We start from the raw sequence: 14,915 nt of genomic DNA on the forward strand, positions 1-14,915 counted from the left end.
TTTTTGACTTATTTATGAAAAAAATAATTTTAATTGCCCTTTTTTATTATTTTTGGTTTTGCGAGGGGATGTGCCGTCTCCTGATTGGCACTTGTTTCTAGATTTGCTAAGCTTCTTCTTGGTACGCAGGCAATGATTCCTTTACTTTCCCGAAATGCTTTTAAAGTTTAAGCATCTGCAGGAATGATTGAGTTTCACTGTCAGTCGCTGAATTCATAAAATATATTTTTTAAACACAACAACAAAAGACCTGAATGGGATAAAAAAGGTATTCTGACAGCAGAGCGGTGTGTACGTCAGGACTCTGTCGTTGTACTGATGGAATTCGTGCTGAAGGAAAAGGACATTAATTCTACATCTGAGATATATTTCAGATATGATCCACCTCGATGTGTTTTACATGCTTTTGTTTGAGAATCTACAGTATTATCATGTGGGTAAACATCACTCTCTTCTCATTATATCCCCTCAATATTGTCACTCTCTCAATACAGGGACATCAATCTTTTTTTTCTTCTTTTTGTTCATCATCTATTAGTTTGCATGGACTGCAGCCATTCATATACAGCAGTAAACAATAGTAACCTTGCTCTAGGAGGATCTGTGTGGTGTGTAAAGAGCCACATGTTAGGTTTGAGCAGATAAGATCAACTGATCTGTTGATAAACTGAATATCGTTCAGTTATGTGAGACAGGTCTCCACAGGGCAGCACAGTGAGGTCACTGTCTTATGCTAAAAATTAACAAAGACTGCATCATGAGAAGCACCGCACGTAAGGACAGCATCTTGTTTTAAAAAGGTTAGTTTCCCCCTCAGCTTCTAATCCCAGGCAGCCGTGACAAGTGGAGATGACACAGTGATCAGTGCACAGCGGCCTGGACATCTGCCTGCTGGTGTCTTTTCACTGCAGGGCAGAAACACAGTTCCACAATGCCGTGTGAGGCGGCAGCAGCTGACACAGCTCGCAGGCAGCCTGAAGGTCAGGCTTTCTCTCATCACTCTGTGACGGAGGACTTTTAAAAGGTCGCTCGGTCGCAATCTGTTAAATGCAAACTAGTGCCAGCGAGGGTCAGAATGACCAGCAGCGACCCTTGATTCAACCCTACGTGACTCACTCCGCTCCTCGAGTCCCACAAACAATTTTTTTTCCGACCGGCTGATGTGGAGACGCACACAATGAACCGCTTAAGAAATAAGGAACTCCAGATATATCTGTAATCTCTCTTGTCTCATCTCCCCCCAGAGACGAAAATCACGCTATGCAGAGCTTGACTTTGAGGTAATTTTAGTCTTTTTGATTCCTAGTTTGAGTTTTCAGACTTGGAGATGTTTGCCCAGATTAATTGCTCAGACGTTATGGGTGTGACAGTGGTATTGAGATTAAAGAGTGAGGATTTGATGGAAGCCTGTGCTGTTTGCTTTGTACGTAACGTGCGTAATGTTCCTGTGTAGAGAATAATGCACACCCGGAAGCGCCACCAGGACATGTTTCAGGACCTGAACAGGAAGATTCACAGTGCAGACAAGGATAGAGAGTCTCCACCTGTTGACGCCAAAGCTGCCAAAAGATGGAGTGTGTCCTCTGCCAGCAGTGACAAGACCAACATGAGTGTAAAGAGTTTAACTTTATTCTGTTCTGCCCCCTTCCCCTTCACTTACCATTAGCACAAATCACAACACTTGAGTGGAGTTGGTTGGTTAATACAGTAAATGCAGCCATTTTGAAGATCTGCTTACTAAGGAGAAATTAGATTTGGGGGAATCTCGAGGAATAACTGTAGGAGGTCATATACACTTCAATTCTGCATTGCCCGTGTACGATAGTAATCAGATTTGTATGATAATGTTGCCCTCTCTACCAAATAGGATCAACAATGTCCTATAATAACATTTTTTGAATTTTTGAATTTTGTGACATTACGCATTTCATTTATTTCCCAAAATGCACACAATCATTGAATATGGATTATACATCTGCATTTACGCTCTTATTCACGCCAGTCATGCTTCATTCATCATTAATAGGTGGCTATGTTAAGTAAGTCATTGTATTTATTTAATTTCCATGAAGATGCCGAACGGGCCAAAACTCATGATGCCATTTTCAAATGAGCATAGTAAGACACAGCATTGCTTTCTTGTCCTTGTAGCTTCCAAATCCCCTGTCACTTGTCTTGCGAGGAGGCAAAGCCGAGTGTACTGAAGCCTTTTTTATATAGGCCCCAAATTCGGGAGGAACAGAAGAAAAAATTTGTTGCCAAAACTGATTTGAGTGACGCCCGAGTCGACACTGGTCCGGCAGCTGGAAGGGAACTTGTAAAAGAGATGGAACTAACCTGCTCTGGTGCAAGTCTGGACCAGTATTGGTTCGGTATATATAATAACAACTCTCAACCTAGACTGTTTCAGGTCTTTATGGTCACTTGGTCCAAATGCAGTCAAAAGTGCCAGTTCTGTGCTGAACTCATCCTAAGTTGACACACTACAAACCAACCTGAATCCGGCAAAGGCCTCAGCTAAATACAAGCTCTGCTACTTGTCCTGAGGCCAAGATTGTTTATTGGTTATTTTCAAAAGCAATCTATTAGGAAATGTCTCGTCCTCTCTGCCAGATCGCGAAGAAGACAGACGAAACAACGCTTACATTTTCTTCTAATGATAAACCTCAAGTCGCAGTGATGAATTAAACTACACGGTGTGGTGATGTTATGGCTACTAGCTTAAATCATTTAGACAGTGAATGGCTGAACATAAATGTTACAGTCCTCAACATCGTCCTATGACGTTTGCAGTAGAGATGAAGCAACTCACCTCACATGTCTTTTCAGGAATGAACAGGACTATCTCCTCCCCAATTTGCTACTCAACAGCTAGCATTGTGTCGAGATTCAAGAGATATGCAATATCGATTTAGCGTGTTTTATTGCCTGGCGATGGCTATTGGCGAGTTAAATAATGATTCCTTCAGTGACTAGTCGCCAACATGGCTTTAAGTAGCTGCAGTCGTTCCAAGGCAGCAGTTTCCATTTCCTTCTGCTGCAAAATCACCCTCAATCTCCGTTAGCCGCACCGCTCCGGAGTCAGGTCGTCTCTGGCTCGAGGCCAACTTCACTTCCAACATTACAGTATCAAGGCTACGCAAAGTCAATTATGTGTTACAGTCTTGTAAGGATCATACAAGAGGCAGAGATCAACTCCTCCACTCTGGTTACACAATGTGTTTTAGAGAACGTGCTCATCAGCCACAATCACGTTTTTGTTCCAATCCTTATTAGCATGCTAGCTTCTCGTGCATTCGCATGTAAGTTTTGCATTTGTATAGTATGTGTTTGTCCAAGGGCTACAAAGAAATAGTTTGACATTACATTAATATATATATATATATATATATATATATATATATATATATATATATATATATATATATATATATATATATATATATATATATATATATACATGTATATATATAACCACTTTCTTTCCAAGAGTGAGATGACAACTCTCATGACTGTATGTTAAGTAAGTTGGAGCGGTGAGTTGGTTAGCATAGCTTAGCATAAAAGTTCAAACAGGAGAGTGAGTCATTGGCCAGGTGTGTTCGTTATAATTTCCCATAAAATATTTTAGAAAATTAAGTTTTTTAATTTTATATTGATGTAGAAACTTTTTTACTTTCACACAGAGTGGCAGTGATGTTATCATTTAACAAGAAATGGAACATATATATATATATATATATGTATATATACATATATTCAATGTTGAACTATTTCTTTATTAAAAGCAGTGTGAGGCAAATTAGGTTCCAACCAAATAGCTGAAATATATCACATGAGATTTTATCTCGGGACCAACGAGCCTTCTCCCCTCCTCTTCCCATCAGGACAAGCAACAGACCCCGAGCAAGAGGGCGTGGGAGGGCATCAGGAAGACCCACTCGCCCCCATCCTGGGTGAGGAAGGACCTGGAGACGGTGGTGGCCTCTCCCCTGGAGCTGCAGACGGTGGAGTGGGAGAAGACCAGCGCCACCATTCCCCTGGTGGGCCAGGAGATCATGGACCTTCAGACAGAGGTGTGACCAGATACTGGCCGTCAGTCGACCACTCTCGACTTGTATGGGTGTTTTTTTTGTCTTTCTTTTCAAATGCTCTCAGACAAACTCACACACACACACACACACACACACACACACACACACACACACACTGCCCTGCTCTGTGCTTATACAACCTGGACGCAGCCCACTGCAAGAAGGTGAGGAGGGAGAGAGAGACGCATCGCAACGTCAGAAAATCAATTCAACCAATTAAAGAGAGAATGGGAACACGGTGTCTTTCTCTGTTCTTTCATTTTTTAATGTATGGACTGTGTTTTTTTTTGTCAGAAAAAAATACTAGTCATCTTATTGTACATGGTGTGGGATGCCATGCTGGCTTTACAGTACGTGGGAGACAGATTTCCAAAGTGGCTGATTCAGCCGCTTCATCTGCATCATGTAATAAACAGCACAGCGACGGTAATCACCCCTATATTAAATGGTTACAATGTAATAATCATGATTATGCCTCTTATTTCCCCCACTGTTGAGAGTATTGTTGCGTCCGCTCTCTCTTTTCTCCCGATGAACACTTCTGTTGTACTTGACTCGAGTTGCCTCTGGATTTATTTTCTTCGTCGACATCAAGTTCAAACGGGAAAATGAAACGAGGGTTTGAGGAGGCAGACTGCCAAACAAACGTCCACGTGGCCCCGGCCCACAAAACAAACTCAGCCAGATCCCTTTGGATCGAATACTTTACCCCCCGACCCCTGCGGGCAGAGTTGGCCTGGCAAAGGGGAGAATAAAAAAAATTTAAAAATCGAAGACGTCACCTTGAGCCCAAGCGGCAGGTCGCCTCCTCGTCGACAGACGCCTCAGAGACGCCAGAGACCTTTGGGCTTTGCGCCCTCATCGGCCCCTCGGCCTCGACCTCGACCTCAGTCGCCCCCAGAGGCGACCACACGGACGTCATCGCTGCGTCCCGACGGAGCCACGTTCAACAAACACATGCTGTTGTGTGTCCCGTCTCAATGTATAAGCAGGCTCGGTACAGTAAATGCAAACAGGACGATGTTTCAAAGGAAAAAGGTACTTGAGCACGCGTGTGTGTGTATGTTGAGTAAAACAAGGTACAGACGGGTGACAAGTTAAAGGATGAACCAACATAAAGTTTCTTACTAAGGTGTTGCGCATGCCGGCACTGATTCTACAAGTCTCCTGAACTCAAGAGGAGGAATGGAAAACCGTTCTTCCAAAGGATACTCCCTCATTTGGTGTTTCTGTCCCCTCGTGTCCCGAGGACGGGGCAAATTGTTTCTCTAGGTTTTTCCTTTAATTCATCACCTGTCTGTAAACGACTTATAGATCATATATATGTATGTATATATATATATACATGTATATGGTATGATGATGACTCAAGAGTTCGTGTGAAGGATGGCGGTTGCACACAGAGAAAGCACAAGGCTCACTTGGAGTCCTGATGTACAGCATTGTAATTATTTCAGAGTTCTACAGAATGGATTTTAGCCTATAAATATCTTTCTTACTGTGCTTGGGGATAGTTGTTATCATTATTATAAATATGAACATAATTATTCTGATACTGCCCCCCCCCTTCAGGTTACTGGACTATAGGAGTGTTCTGTATCGCAATGTAACTGTGTATTTTGATATCACCGCCAGTCACTCCCTCAGATCTGTGTTTGTCGAAAAACCCCTGACCTCCGACCCCCTGGCCTCCGACACACACACCCCCCACCTCGCTTCACTTCCCTTTTTATTTTACCAGGGTCGACTCTTTGTTAATGTACAGTTTTCAGAGCACAAAATGAATGTGTCTTATTTCTAATAAAAACATATCTATACGATAAAACGGTCGCCTTCATGTTTTCTCACATAAAGCAACACGTGAAAACGCAAACATGGATCAAATTCTGTTTTTGTCACGGATCACTGGCATGAATGTGTTGGAGGCTCCAACCGAAATTCTGCTTGTTGGCTTAAAATGTGGTGATTTTTTGTGTGTATATATATATGCACTCGCTTGTCATCTGCCAGATGTCAAATGTAAAGTCTGTTCCTGCCCTGATGAAGGCACACACACTTAATGGCCCTTCGGAGCTCATTTGGCATTTGGACGGTAGCAGCCTGTGTGAAAGTTCAGGCTGGTAGACTGCGCAGCAGCTGCCCATCATCAGCATCCTGCTTCTCCTTCCACATCGGAAAAACACGATGACCAGCGGAGAAAGATCCCAGGCAAAGTGTCAGGAAATGCAATTTCAGGTTGCCAGTCTGTTAATGTCCACTGTCCGGCCTTTTGTACAAGACGCGACACAAGTAGAAAGGCTAATGCCCGTTAATGGCCCCAATGAACAACGTGAGGTTAATGTGTAGGGATGGATAATGACGAGGTTACAGGCCAATCGCTCCTCACGCCGCGTCACCGCGGCTCAGAACGAGCCTCCGAGGGGAAGTCGCTGCAGCTCATGCGGCGACTTCACCATGAGTCAGGAGTTCATGAGTGGTGTTGGACGCAGCCGCCATGACAGGCATCGCCGTTCTAAAACAACAGTGCCGCTGATTCCCCGAAGGGTCGGACATGAAAAGTGACAAGGTGAGATGATGAGGAAGTGTGTCGTGCGAAAAAGCTGAGATTTGTTTATTCATCCATAGTTATACTTTCATGTTTCTATCATCTTTTCTCCAGAACAACGTGTTTCAATAATCATCTAACAAAAACATATTGTGCATCAAGGTTCATACTCCAATGTATTTTTTTTCAACACCTCCCCAACATCGTGTGAGGGGCACGATGTTGTTTTGATGAGTCATTGTGCCTTTACATCTCCAGCCCGTCAATCACTGTCACATCTCCCGTTTGTGAAAAACAGGCAGATCGTCAAGAATGATGAATTTTTATGTTTCACAAGTGAATGCTCGCTCAAAGCTGTTTGGTACATATACTAATGTTGATCGATGCTCAAAGTGGTCAGTTCCTGCTGCTATTGTTTCTCATTCAATTGTTCCACACACACACTCACACACAGATTCATTTTTCTAAGCATTCAAAACCACTGTTCCATTTAGCAGCAAATCCGATGGAGCCAGTTGCTCCAGAGCCGACGTTGTTATTCATTTGACAGACACATTTTTCTGTCACTATGAATTTGCCACGTCCCAAAAAAACCAGCATGCCGCAGCTGGACAGGGGCCGAGAGTAGAAACAATGACTGCAGGCGTCATTATGCATGTTGAAGGAAGAATTAAATGAGCATATGCCCCCTGGCTTTATGTCCTAGGTCATCTGTTAATTTTTCATGGGTGCCTCACTAATTCATGAGGACATCTGTTTTTCGCAGCATCCAATTTTATGAGTCCCATGTTCGGCAGTTATGAGCAACTCCTGCTGCAAACTGATTAGACGGGACTTCGAGACGAGGAGGTACGATGCAGCAGAGGCACATGCTGGCATACGTTTGCCTTTGGCTATAAACTTCAAAACCCAAAAGTTTGAAGACCGGCTAGTGCTCCGGCTGCGGTATTCAACAGCCTGTTAAAATCCACAATGAAAAACATACTGACGATTGTGCCGTTAGATTCTTACCAGTATTCAGCCAACAATGTTTGGACTCACAGTTAGATGGGTGCTGCAGAAGCCTGGCGCAGTAAGACTGATACTCAAACATATTTCAGTCTGGAACCTCTCAGTTCATGTAGATTTCCAAGAGGCGTTAACTGACAGACGCAGTTGGACAGTTGGAAATGTGAAAACATCGGCTACTTTTAGTCAAATGCTTGTTTGTCAGCGGCAGCCATCTTGGTTGTTTACAAAAGTCGCTTCTCTCCACATCACGGTATAAACCCCGCCCATTATCAGATGATCGGTTGTGATTGGTCCGGGAAGTTTTCTGCCGGAGGGAAATCACTTCCAGATGGAGGAGATCCAGACCGTGAGTCTGGCAGAGCAAAGTTAAACGAGCTCCCAGAATTCATCTGGGTCCCAGACTATCTGCTAGCCTGTTTCACATTACATCTAACGGACGTCACACGATTTGTCTGCGTCCGTTGTTGACGCCTCTTAAGGCCTGGCTGTCCACGGAATATGTCCCCTTGCGTCTGGAATCACGCAAGTTGGCACCCAGGTCCGTTGGTTCCCTTTCCCATCTCTAAAATCATAAAACCCGGCGGCTGTCCAACTTTGTCTCCCCATCGCTGTAATGGTCCACCTCACCTCCCACATTAGAAGATCTATGAAAACCGGCGCTCTGAAGTTTTGTTCATCAATCCCTTAACCCCGAGGCCACCTACTGTGAATCTATAGGCTTTCAAATCAGTGTTTGAAAGCAAACCTACGTAAGACGTCGCAGATGCTACTTATTAATTCCTTTATTATTCTATTGTTCAGTTCATGACAGTCTAAGAGTTGACGCACACACACAAACTTCCTCACACACACATATACAGTATGTTGACACCCTTATCCATGTCCAGGCTGATGGTGCGGCCGGGTTATTACTGCAGGAGGAGATAAGGCCGCCAGACAAGGGGGGATGCTGCCCTGTGCTGTAATAGCCACGAGCTTATCTCGACAACAACACTTCCAATGACAGAGCACTGCTGCTGCTGCTGTCTACCTTTTATTTCCTCAACACCAGCTCCTCTAATCCCCAAACTCACCATCTACCTGTTGTGTTCCACTGCTTCCTAATACTGCCGAGCGGTGTGTTGGTGTGTTTGTTCTGGTTTACCAGTGTTAATGGTGGGGGGGGGGGGGGGTACACTCCACATGAGAAGACTAATTATGTAAATCTAATCTGCAGGAGCGGGCTACATCCAATTAGATAGATATAAAGGCTCAGTGTGTTTCTGCTGCGCTATTAGTCTGATTGTATTGAATGGAGATATGCGCTACAATCTCTCGCTCTGTATATATATATATATATATATATATATATATCTGCATGTGCATTTCGCCCCAACCCAGTTCTGTGCAGGAGTGACATTCCTGTTCACCAAACAGAATCAATAAAGATACAGCTGAAAATAGCAGCTCCCGTCTCTGCCATATCCGCGCTGACAGAACGTCCTTCACCCTCCTCCAGAATCAAACCAAGCAAATTATGAAAAATGGGAAAATCAACAAATATTTGCAGTGGAGGGATGAAGGGCGGCGGAGCGTGAAGCCCCCGGGTCAAGCTGCTGTAGAGACATCACAGAAGAAACAGTACTGCATGATGTATCTACTTCTATCACAGAACAGTAACATCCGTATCTCGTGCGTATCTGTTTCAGGATCTAGTCATATAGACGCAGAGAACCTGTGGCATCCTGCCAGTGACCTCATCGATCTACAGTACAGCGCAATATGGTTGGTTGCAATGATAAAAAAATTCTGCGACTGTATGTTCACAAGTCTAAGTGATGTGGAAGTTCTCTGGAAAACCAGAGGACATCATCACGTCCGTTATCTCTGGTTCTTGATATATATTCTTGTTTTATTTGTTTATCGGAGGCAGCGTGTGAAGGCTCCGTGCACGACGCCGTAGTCCATAGATGAGGAGCATCTCCTGTAAGTTTCAGTACACATCTGAGCATGACGGATAAAGATTAAGTTGTGTGGGGATCAGACTTCTTGTGTTTTCTTCTAAAAGGTTTATGGCAAAGTCATTTAGAAAGTTGCAGTAATCATCATCAAAATGTTAAGTGAATGGTCACAGGTGAATCTAACAAACATATTACAGCTGCTTTAAAATGGCCGATGACTGGACATCATCATCGGTTTGATGATATCGTTGCAGCATTAGATCTGTTGTTGTGCCTTCTGACCCAGAATAACTGGAACTACAACTTATTATAATTATTAGAGGCCAACTTGTTTCATTTCCTTGTCGTCTTTACTTTATCATGGAGTGTTTGATGACATCGGACTGTGACCCACCAGCCGGGTCCTAGCCACCATGTTCCCACTGCACAGCAGCGACGGCAACAGTCGACAGAATGCAGAGGAAAAAGTGTGTGTGTGTGTATGATGGGGATTTTTCTTTCCCCCGGCGTTCACATGTTTTTGATTTCACCCGCTCGCTTAAACCTGCCACTGATCCGACGAACAAACCCTGATTCCCATCCTGTCACTCGGGCGCTCTGACGGAGGAGCGTTCGCAGCAGGAGCGGGACGCAAACCTTTCCACATTGATCTGTGTCTGACCACAGCCGATGATTAATGTGCCTGTCAGGGATCAACTGGCACCGACACACCGCTCGTGCTCGCAACTCAATCCACAGCTTTTGCTTTGGTTGAATTCCTTGAATTCCTTTAGTATGAAACAGAGGAAACAGAAGCAGAACAGATGTGCTTCATCGGCCTGCTCCCCAGTCGTGTTTCTCTTGAAAAAACTTTCTAAATGGGCATTATTGCTTGCATAATTGGAAAACTCATTAAAAATAAATCAACAATAATGCTCAGCTTTTACCGTCATAATAGCTCCAGCCATCAGCTGCGTGTTCAGTCGAGACGCGACGGCTGCGGAGAAATTGAAAAGTTCACCCCTCGGTAATAAAAATAAAGAAATCATCACGTCACAGTCATGAAGAATTAGTATTCTTCTTTAGAGGATTACATTAAACGGATGGCATTCAGACCACATTGTGCCATCAGCCCTGAGAAGCTCTCTGAGCCTCAATTGTTTTTTCTGAACCGTCATCAATGGGTTTGTGATTGATTCCATCGAAGATTAATTAGAATTCATACAAACTTGCTTTTCGGTCATTACTTTTTACAGAGACCTAAAGACGGGCTTTCAAGTGGCCCTTTGAAAAAATTGAAAACCCCCGAAGAGGTGAAGCCTTTCACTAATAACCTGTCCGCGACTCCGACATCAGGCGCTTTGCCGCCAATACTGATGTACGTCTTCACCGCCGGCCTCGGAGAATCATCTGTGCCAGAAAAGCTTTCATAGTAATAATGCTGATTAGGGATCACAGAAATGATATGATTCACTGGGCTTTCCGCGCTGGCTGAGCGAAGATGGGCTCTTGTTTCCCGTAATGAGATCCAAACGACCCCCGGCTATTTCCAGCGCTCGGTGCTTTTCTCGGGCCGAGATCTCAAAACTCATGAGTGACCCTTTACTGCAACGCTTCACAGTTCATATATGTTCAGGGAAGAAAAATGCCGGGAGACAAATTCAATGTATTGTTTTTCAAGAAGGCCCCGTCACTTTTGGTGTATATCAGATGTCTTTGTTAGCCTAGCTTAGCATAAAGACTGGAAGCAGGCGGGGGACACCGTCTTCACAAATGACCCTAAAGCCATAATTTGTCTTTTTACTGTTTTAGTTCAGTAATCGAGACATTAAATCGAAGCCTTTTGCCCCTTAGCTTTGTGGTGAGCTGCATCCTGACGGCTTCACTTGTACTTTACGTGTCTGCACCTTACAAACCGTACATTCAAGGAACTCCTTCTCTCTGACATAAAAGGCAGAGGTATGAAACTAGTTCCAAAGCTTTAGTGTTACAAGGGGCTCACAAGCCTCAGTAATTGTCAACTGGGTGAAGTCTGAAACCATTAGAACTCTTCCTAGAATTTCCTTTCGGCCCAAACTGAGTAACCGTAAACGTGGGGCCCTGGTCAGGTCAGGGAGCTGATGGAGAAGCCAACACTCCTTCAGAAGTGCTCTGCCGAGACGGGAGAGACCCTCCAGGTTCGGCTCATCTCAGCATCGATCAGACCTTTTATGGTAGAGTGGTCAGCCAGAAGCCACTTTGGGTGAAATGACAGCCCCGCCCGGAGTTTGCCAAATGGCATTTAAAGGAGACCATTAGGGGGAAAAAAAGAAAAAGATTCTCTGGTCTGATGAGACAAAAATTGAACCATCTGGACAAAACTCTGAATGTTGTCTGGCAAACGCCGAGCACTGGGTTCGGACAAAACCATCGCTTCAGCCCCGCAGAGCGTCTGTGGAGAGGCCTGATGGCAGAGCACAGACGCTTCCCACCCAGTATGTTGGAATCCGCCAGAAGGAATCGGAATGACTGCTCAAGAAGAGAAGTTATAATTGCTACCTAACGATCTACAAAGCAATTCATTACAGGTCTGAATACCGTTCTATACAGACAGATACATGAACAACATGCTAACTGCACAACATAGTAAATAGCAGCCGGTGCACAGCAGCTATATCGCAGGGCGACCTCCTACACAAACGCTCCTGCACTCAGAGTCATCTCGACTTTCCACTTCATTAGAGCTGCATGTTCTCGAGCTATAGGAGGTAAAGTGGAACAGGCGCACGGTGAGAAGGGGGTGAAAACATGCAGCGACTCATCTGATGCCACGGTCGTTTAGCGATTCCCTGAAAAAAACACCCCTGTACATCAAGCGAGCTTCGCTGTGGACAATTACTGTTTGAAAGACAATATGATGAAGGAGATCTGACAAGTACGGGGAGGAAATGTCATGTCATTTTTTTTTATGCTCAGAAACAAAGACGGATTAGCGACACCACGACCCTGCCCACCAACAACACCCATCCATCCAAAGGTCCATGTTGATGGATGGGTCCTAAAAAACTGCTGCTCATAACGCTGCTCCTGTCCCATTTCATCCCAACACTCATCACTGGTTTTGGTTTTTACTATCGTCCTGCTCTCTGATCTGATATGGATTGAATACCAGATCTGAACAGGACCATTATGTGTTCAGTCAGATGTAAACTCTAAATGACAGATCTTTCTTTCTGTCGCTTTAAACGTGACGCTTGCTTCTCTCACCTTTACTGCAGTTTTATTAATATTGCGTATAAAGTTCCAAAAAAGCCGGACTAATACTCAAATGCGTATTAGTCTAGGACCTCTCGGTTCATTTTCGACTTCCAAGAGGCGTTCCAGATGTGGAAAACCACAGGGATGTCGTGGTCTTGTGTTCTGCTCAGGAATACTCTGTGTACATGGAAATGGCAACCCTCCATGTTGAAGAGTAGTATTATTTGCCTATTAGGATATGGGTTTGTACTCTCCAGTTTCAGACCAGAGGGAGAGGGATCACAGGGTCCGGGAGACTGTAGCCAGTCGTGTGCCTGATATTGAAAACCCCTCAGTAAAAGTTCAATAAATCCAGGTCCAGTCTTTTTGTCCTGACCCAACACAACACAGTGGGAAGAAGTCCTGAGTCAGCGGAACGCTTTAGTACATCGTCATTAATCATAAATCGGATGCATAAAGAAAACTACAGTAAATCTTTGAGTCTGTTTTGTGAACCGACACGACTTCATTTGACCTGCACACACTGTATATATAAAATATGAAATCAATAACCTGCCGTTTCTTTCTTTTTCTTTGGATGCTGAATTCTGTCTGTCTTCAATGATCCGGTGAGACGCTCTGTAGTAATTCATGGCAGAAGTGAATCATCAAATTTACCAGCCATCATAAAATAAACATAAAAAGAACAAACGCGAGGTGACACCTCTTCAATTATGAACTCTCAGATGACGTCTCTCCTGATCGAGCTGTAATTACCTCTTGTGGCTGCAGAGGACTTTTAACTCACTGCAGTCATCCTTTAAATGATGATGAGCTATTAAACAGCACATTTTGTTGGGTTTTGAACACTAGTGGGACTGATGAATAATCTGCTCCTTTAATATAGTGTTCTAAGGCCATTGTTGTGCACGGGACCACCTAATAATTGTTTCTTGATTTGATTTTTATTTATCTCGAACCATCATCAACAACAACAAAAAAATGATAAAAACACAAACAGATAAATCACTCAGATTCCATCAAAGAACAAAAAAAAATATATATATACGTACATATATATATATATATATATATCTGTGACAATCCAAAATACACCTAAGAAGGAGCCTCAACACGTGTGATGCATTCACTTGCACTAAGTCTCCTCAGAATATGTAGCGCCACTATTTTAAATTCAATATCTGGGAAATATCTGAAAATATAAGATAATACAGATTGATTCGACATTAAAAGGTTGGTCATTTAATTATAGAAACAACGAAGAAAATGAAAAGGTTAGTCGAATGATGTCGCCACAGTGTCTTCCTCCTCTTGTGTTCCTGTGTATGAGCAGAAGTGTCACGGGGGTCTGGTGAAAGATTGTTTCCCCTCCTCAACAAAATATAATTCCCGTCACTGATAGGAATTAATCACCATGAGACATGCCATCTTTATTAATTGCTTATAGTTACCTGCAATAAGAAATACGACAGGTAATAGATTCTGAGAACACAGAGGTCTCACTGAGTAATACGGCCTCAACTGAGCCGTAATACATTAAAGTCACACACATTAGATATTTAATGCCTATTAACTCCTGCAGCGTGCCATAATTCTTAATTGCAGGCAACCGGCTGTAGACGTTACAAATGATCGCTGCCCGGACCATCATTAGTCTTAATGGAGACACTAAAGGCGTGTGTGTGTGTGTGTGTGTGTGTGTGTGTGTGTGTGTGTGTCTGTGTCACGTGATGTAAACGTTGTAAATCAATAGCTGTTGTATTTATATTGTGAATGTAAAGCTGTGGTCTTTACTGCAACATTAGCTTCATGGTCACATCGGTACTGCGCATATTTATTTATTCAATTATTCTTCCATCTTTCTTTCCTTTCTTTTCATAACCAGACACACACCTTAGCATAATGCCGATGAATCTGTGTGTGTGTGTATGATGTATGTAATTTGCTTTCTTAAGCACTGTCCATCTGTTCTACTTCAAATTCGGCAGGTGTGTGTTTTCTTCGGGGCGTCCGATGGAAGTGCAGTGGCAAAATTGTACACGTGGCACATTCAATATTGATAAATATTCCAATAAACCGAGAGACAGCGGGGTCGGGAGTCGTCCTCCA

General features: G+C 43.5%; 1 protein-coding gene across 12 annotated transcripts in view; it reads left to right on the forward strand.

The window, feature by feature from the left end:
* adgrb1a (adhesion G protein-coupled receptor B1a) overlaps positions 1-5,919 on the forward strand; it is a 123,423-nt gene extending 117,504 nt beyond the window's left edge. For 11 of the 12 annotated variants that reach the window (XM_035633545.2, XM_047334245.1, XM_035633571.2 and 8 more), the window contains 3 exons: positions 1,245-1,280; positions 1,454-1,612; positions 3,888-5,919. In XM_035633545.2, the coding sequence (XP_035489438.1) occupies positions 1,245-1,280; positions 1,454-1,612; positions 3,888-4,082 (390 nt within the window). In that variant the 3' untranslated portion in view covers positions 4,083-5,919. The remainder of the gene's footprint in view (positions 1-1,244; positions 1,281-1,453; positions 1,613-3,887) is intronic. The other variant, XM_035633597.2, reaches the window with a different exon arrangement.
* Positions 5,920-14,915: the final 8,996 nt, after the last annotated feature.

Source organism: Scophthalmus maximus, chromosome 1, assembly GCF_022379125.1.
Source record: "Scophthalmus maximus strain ysfricsl-2021 chromosome 1, ASM2237912v1, whole genome shotgun sequence".
Taxonomy (NCBI): domain Eukaryota; kingdom Metazoa; phylum Chordata; class Actinopteri; order Pleuronectiformes; family Scophthalmidae; genus Scophthalmus; species Scophthalmus maximus.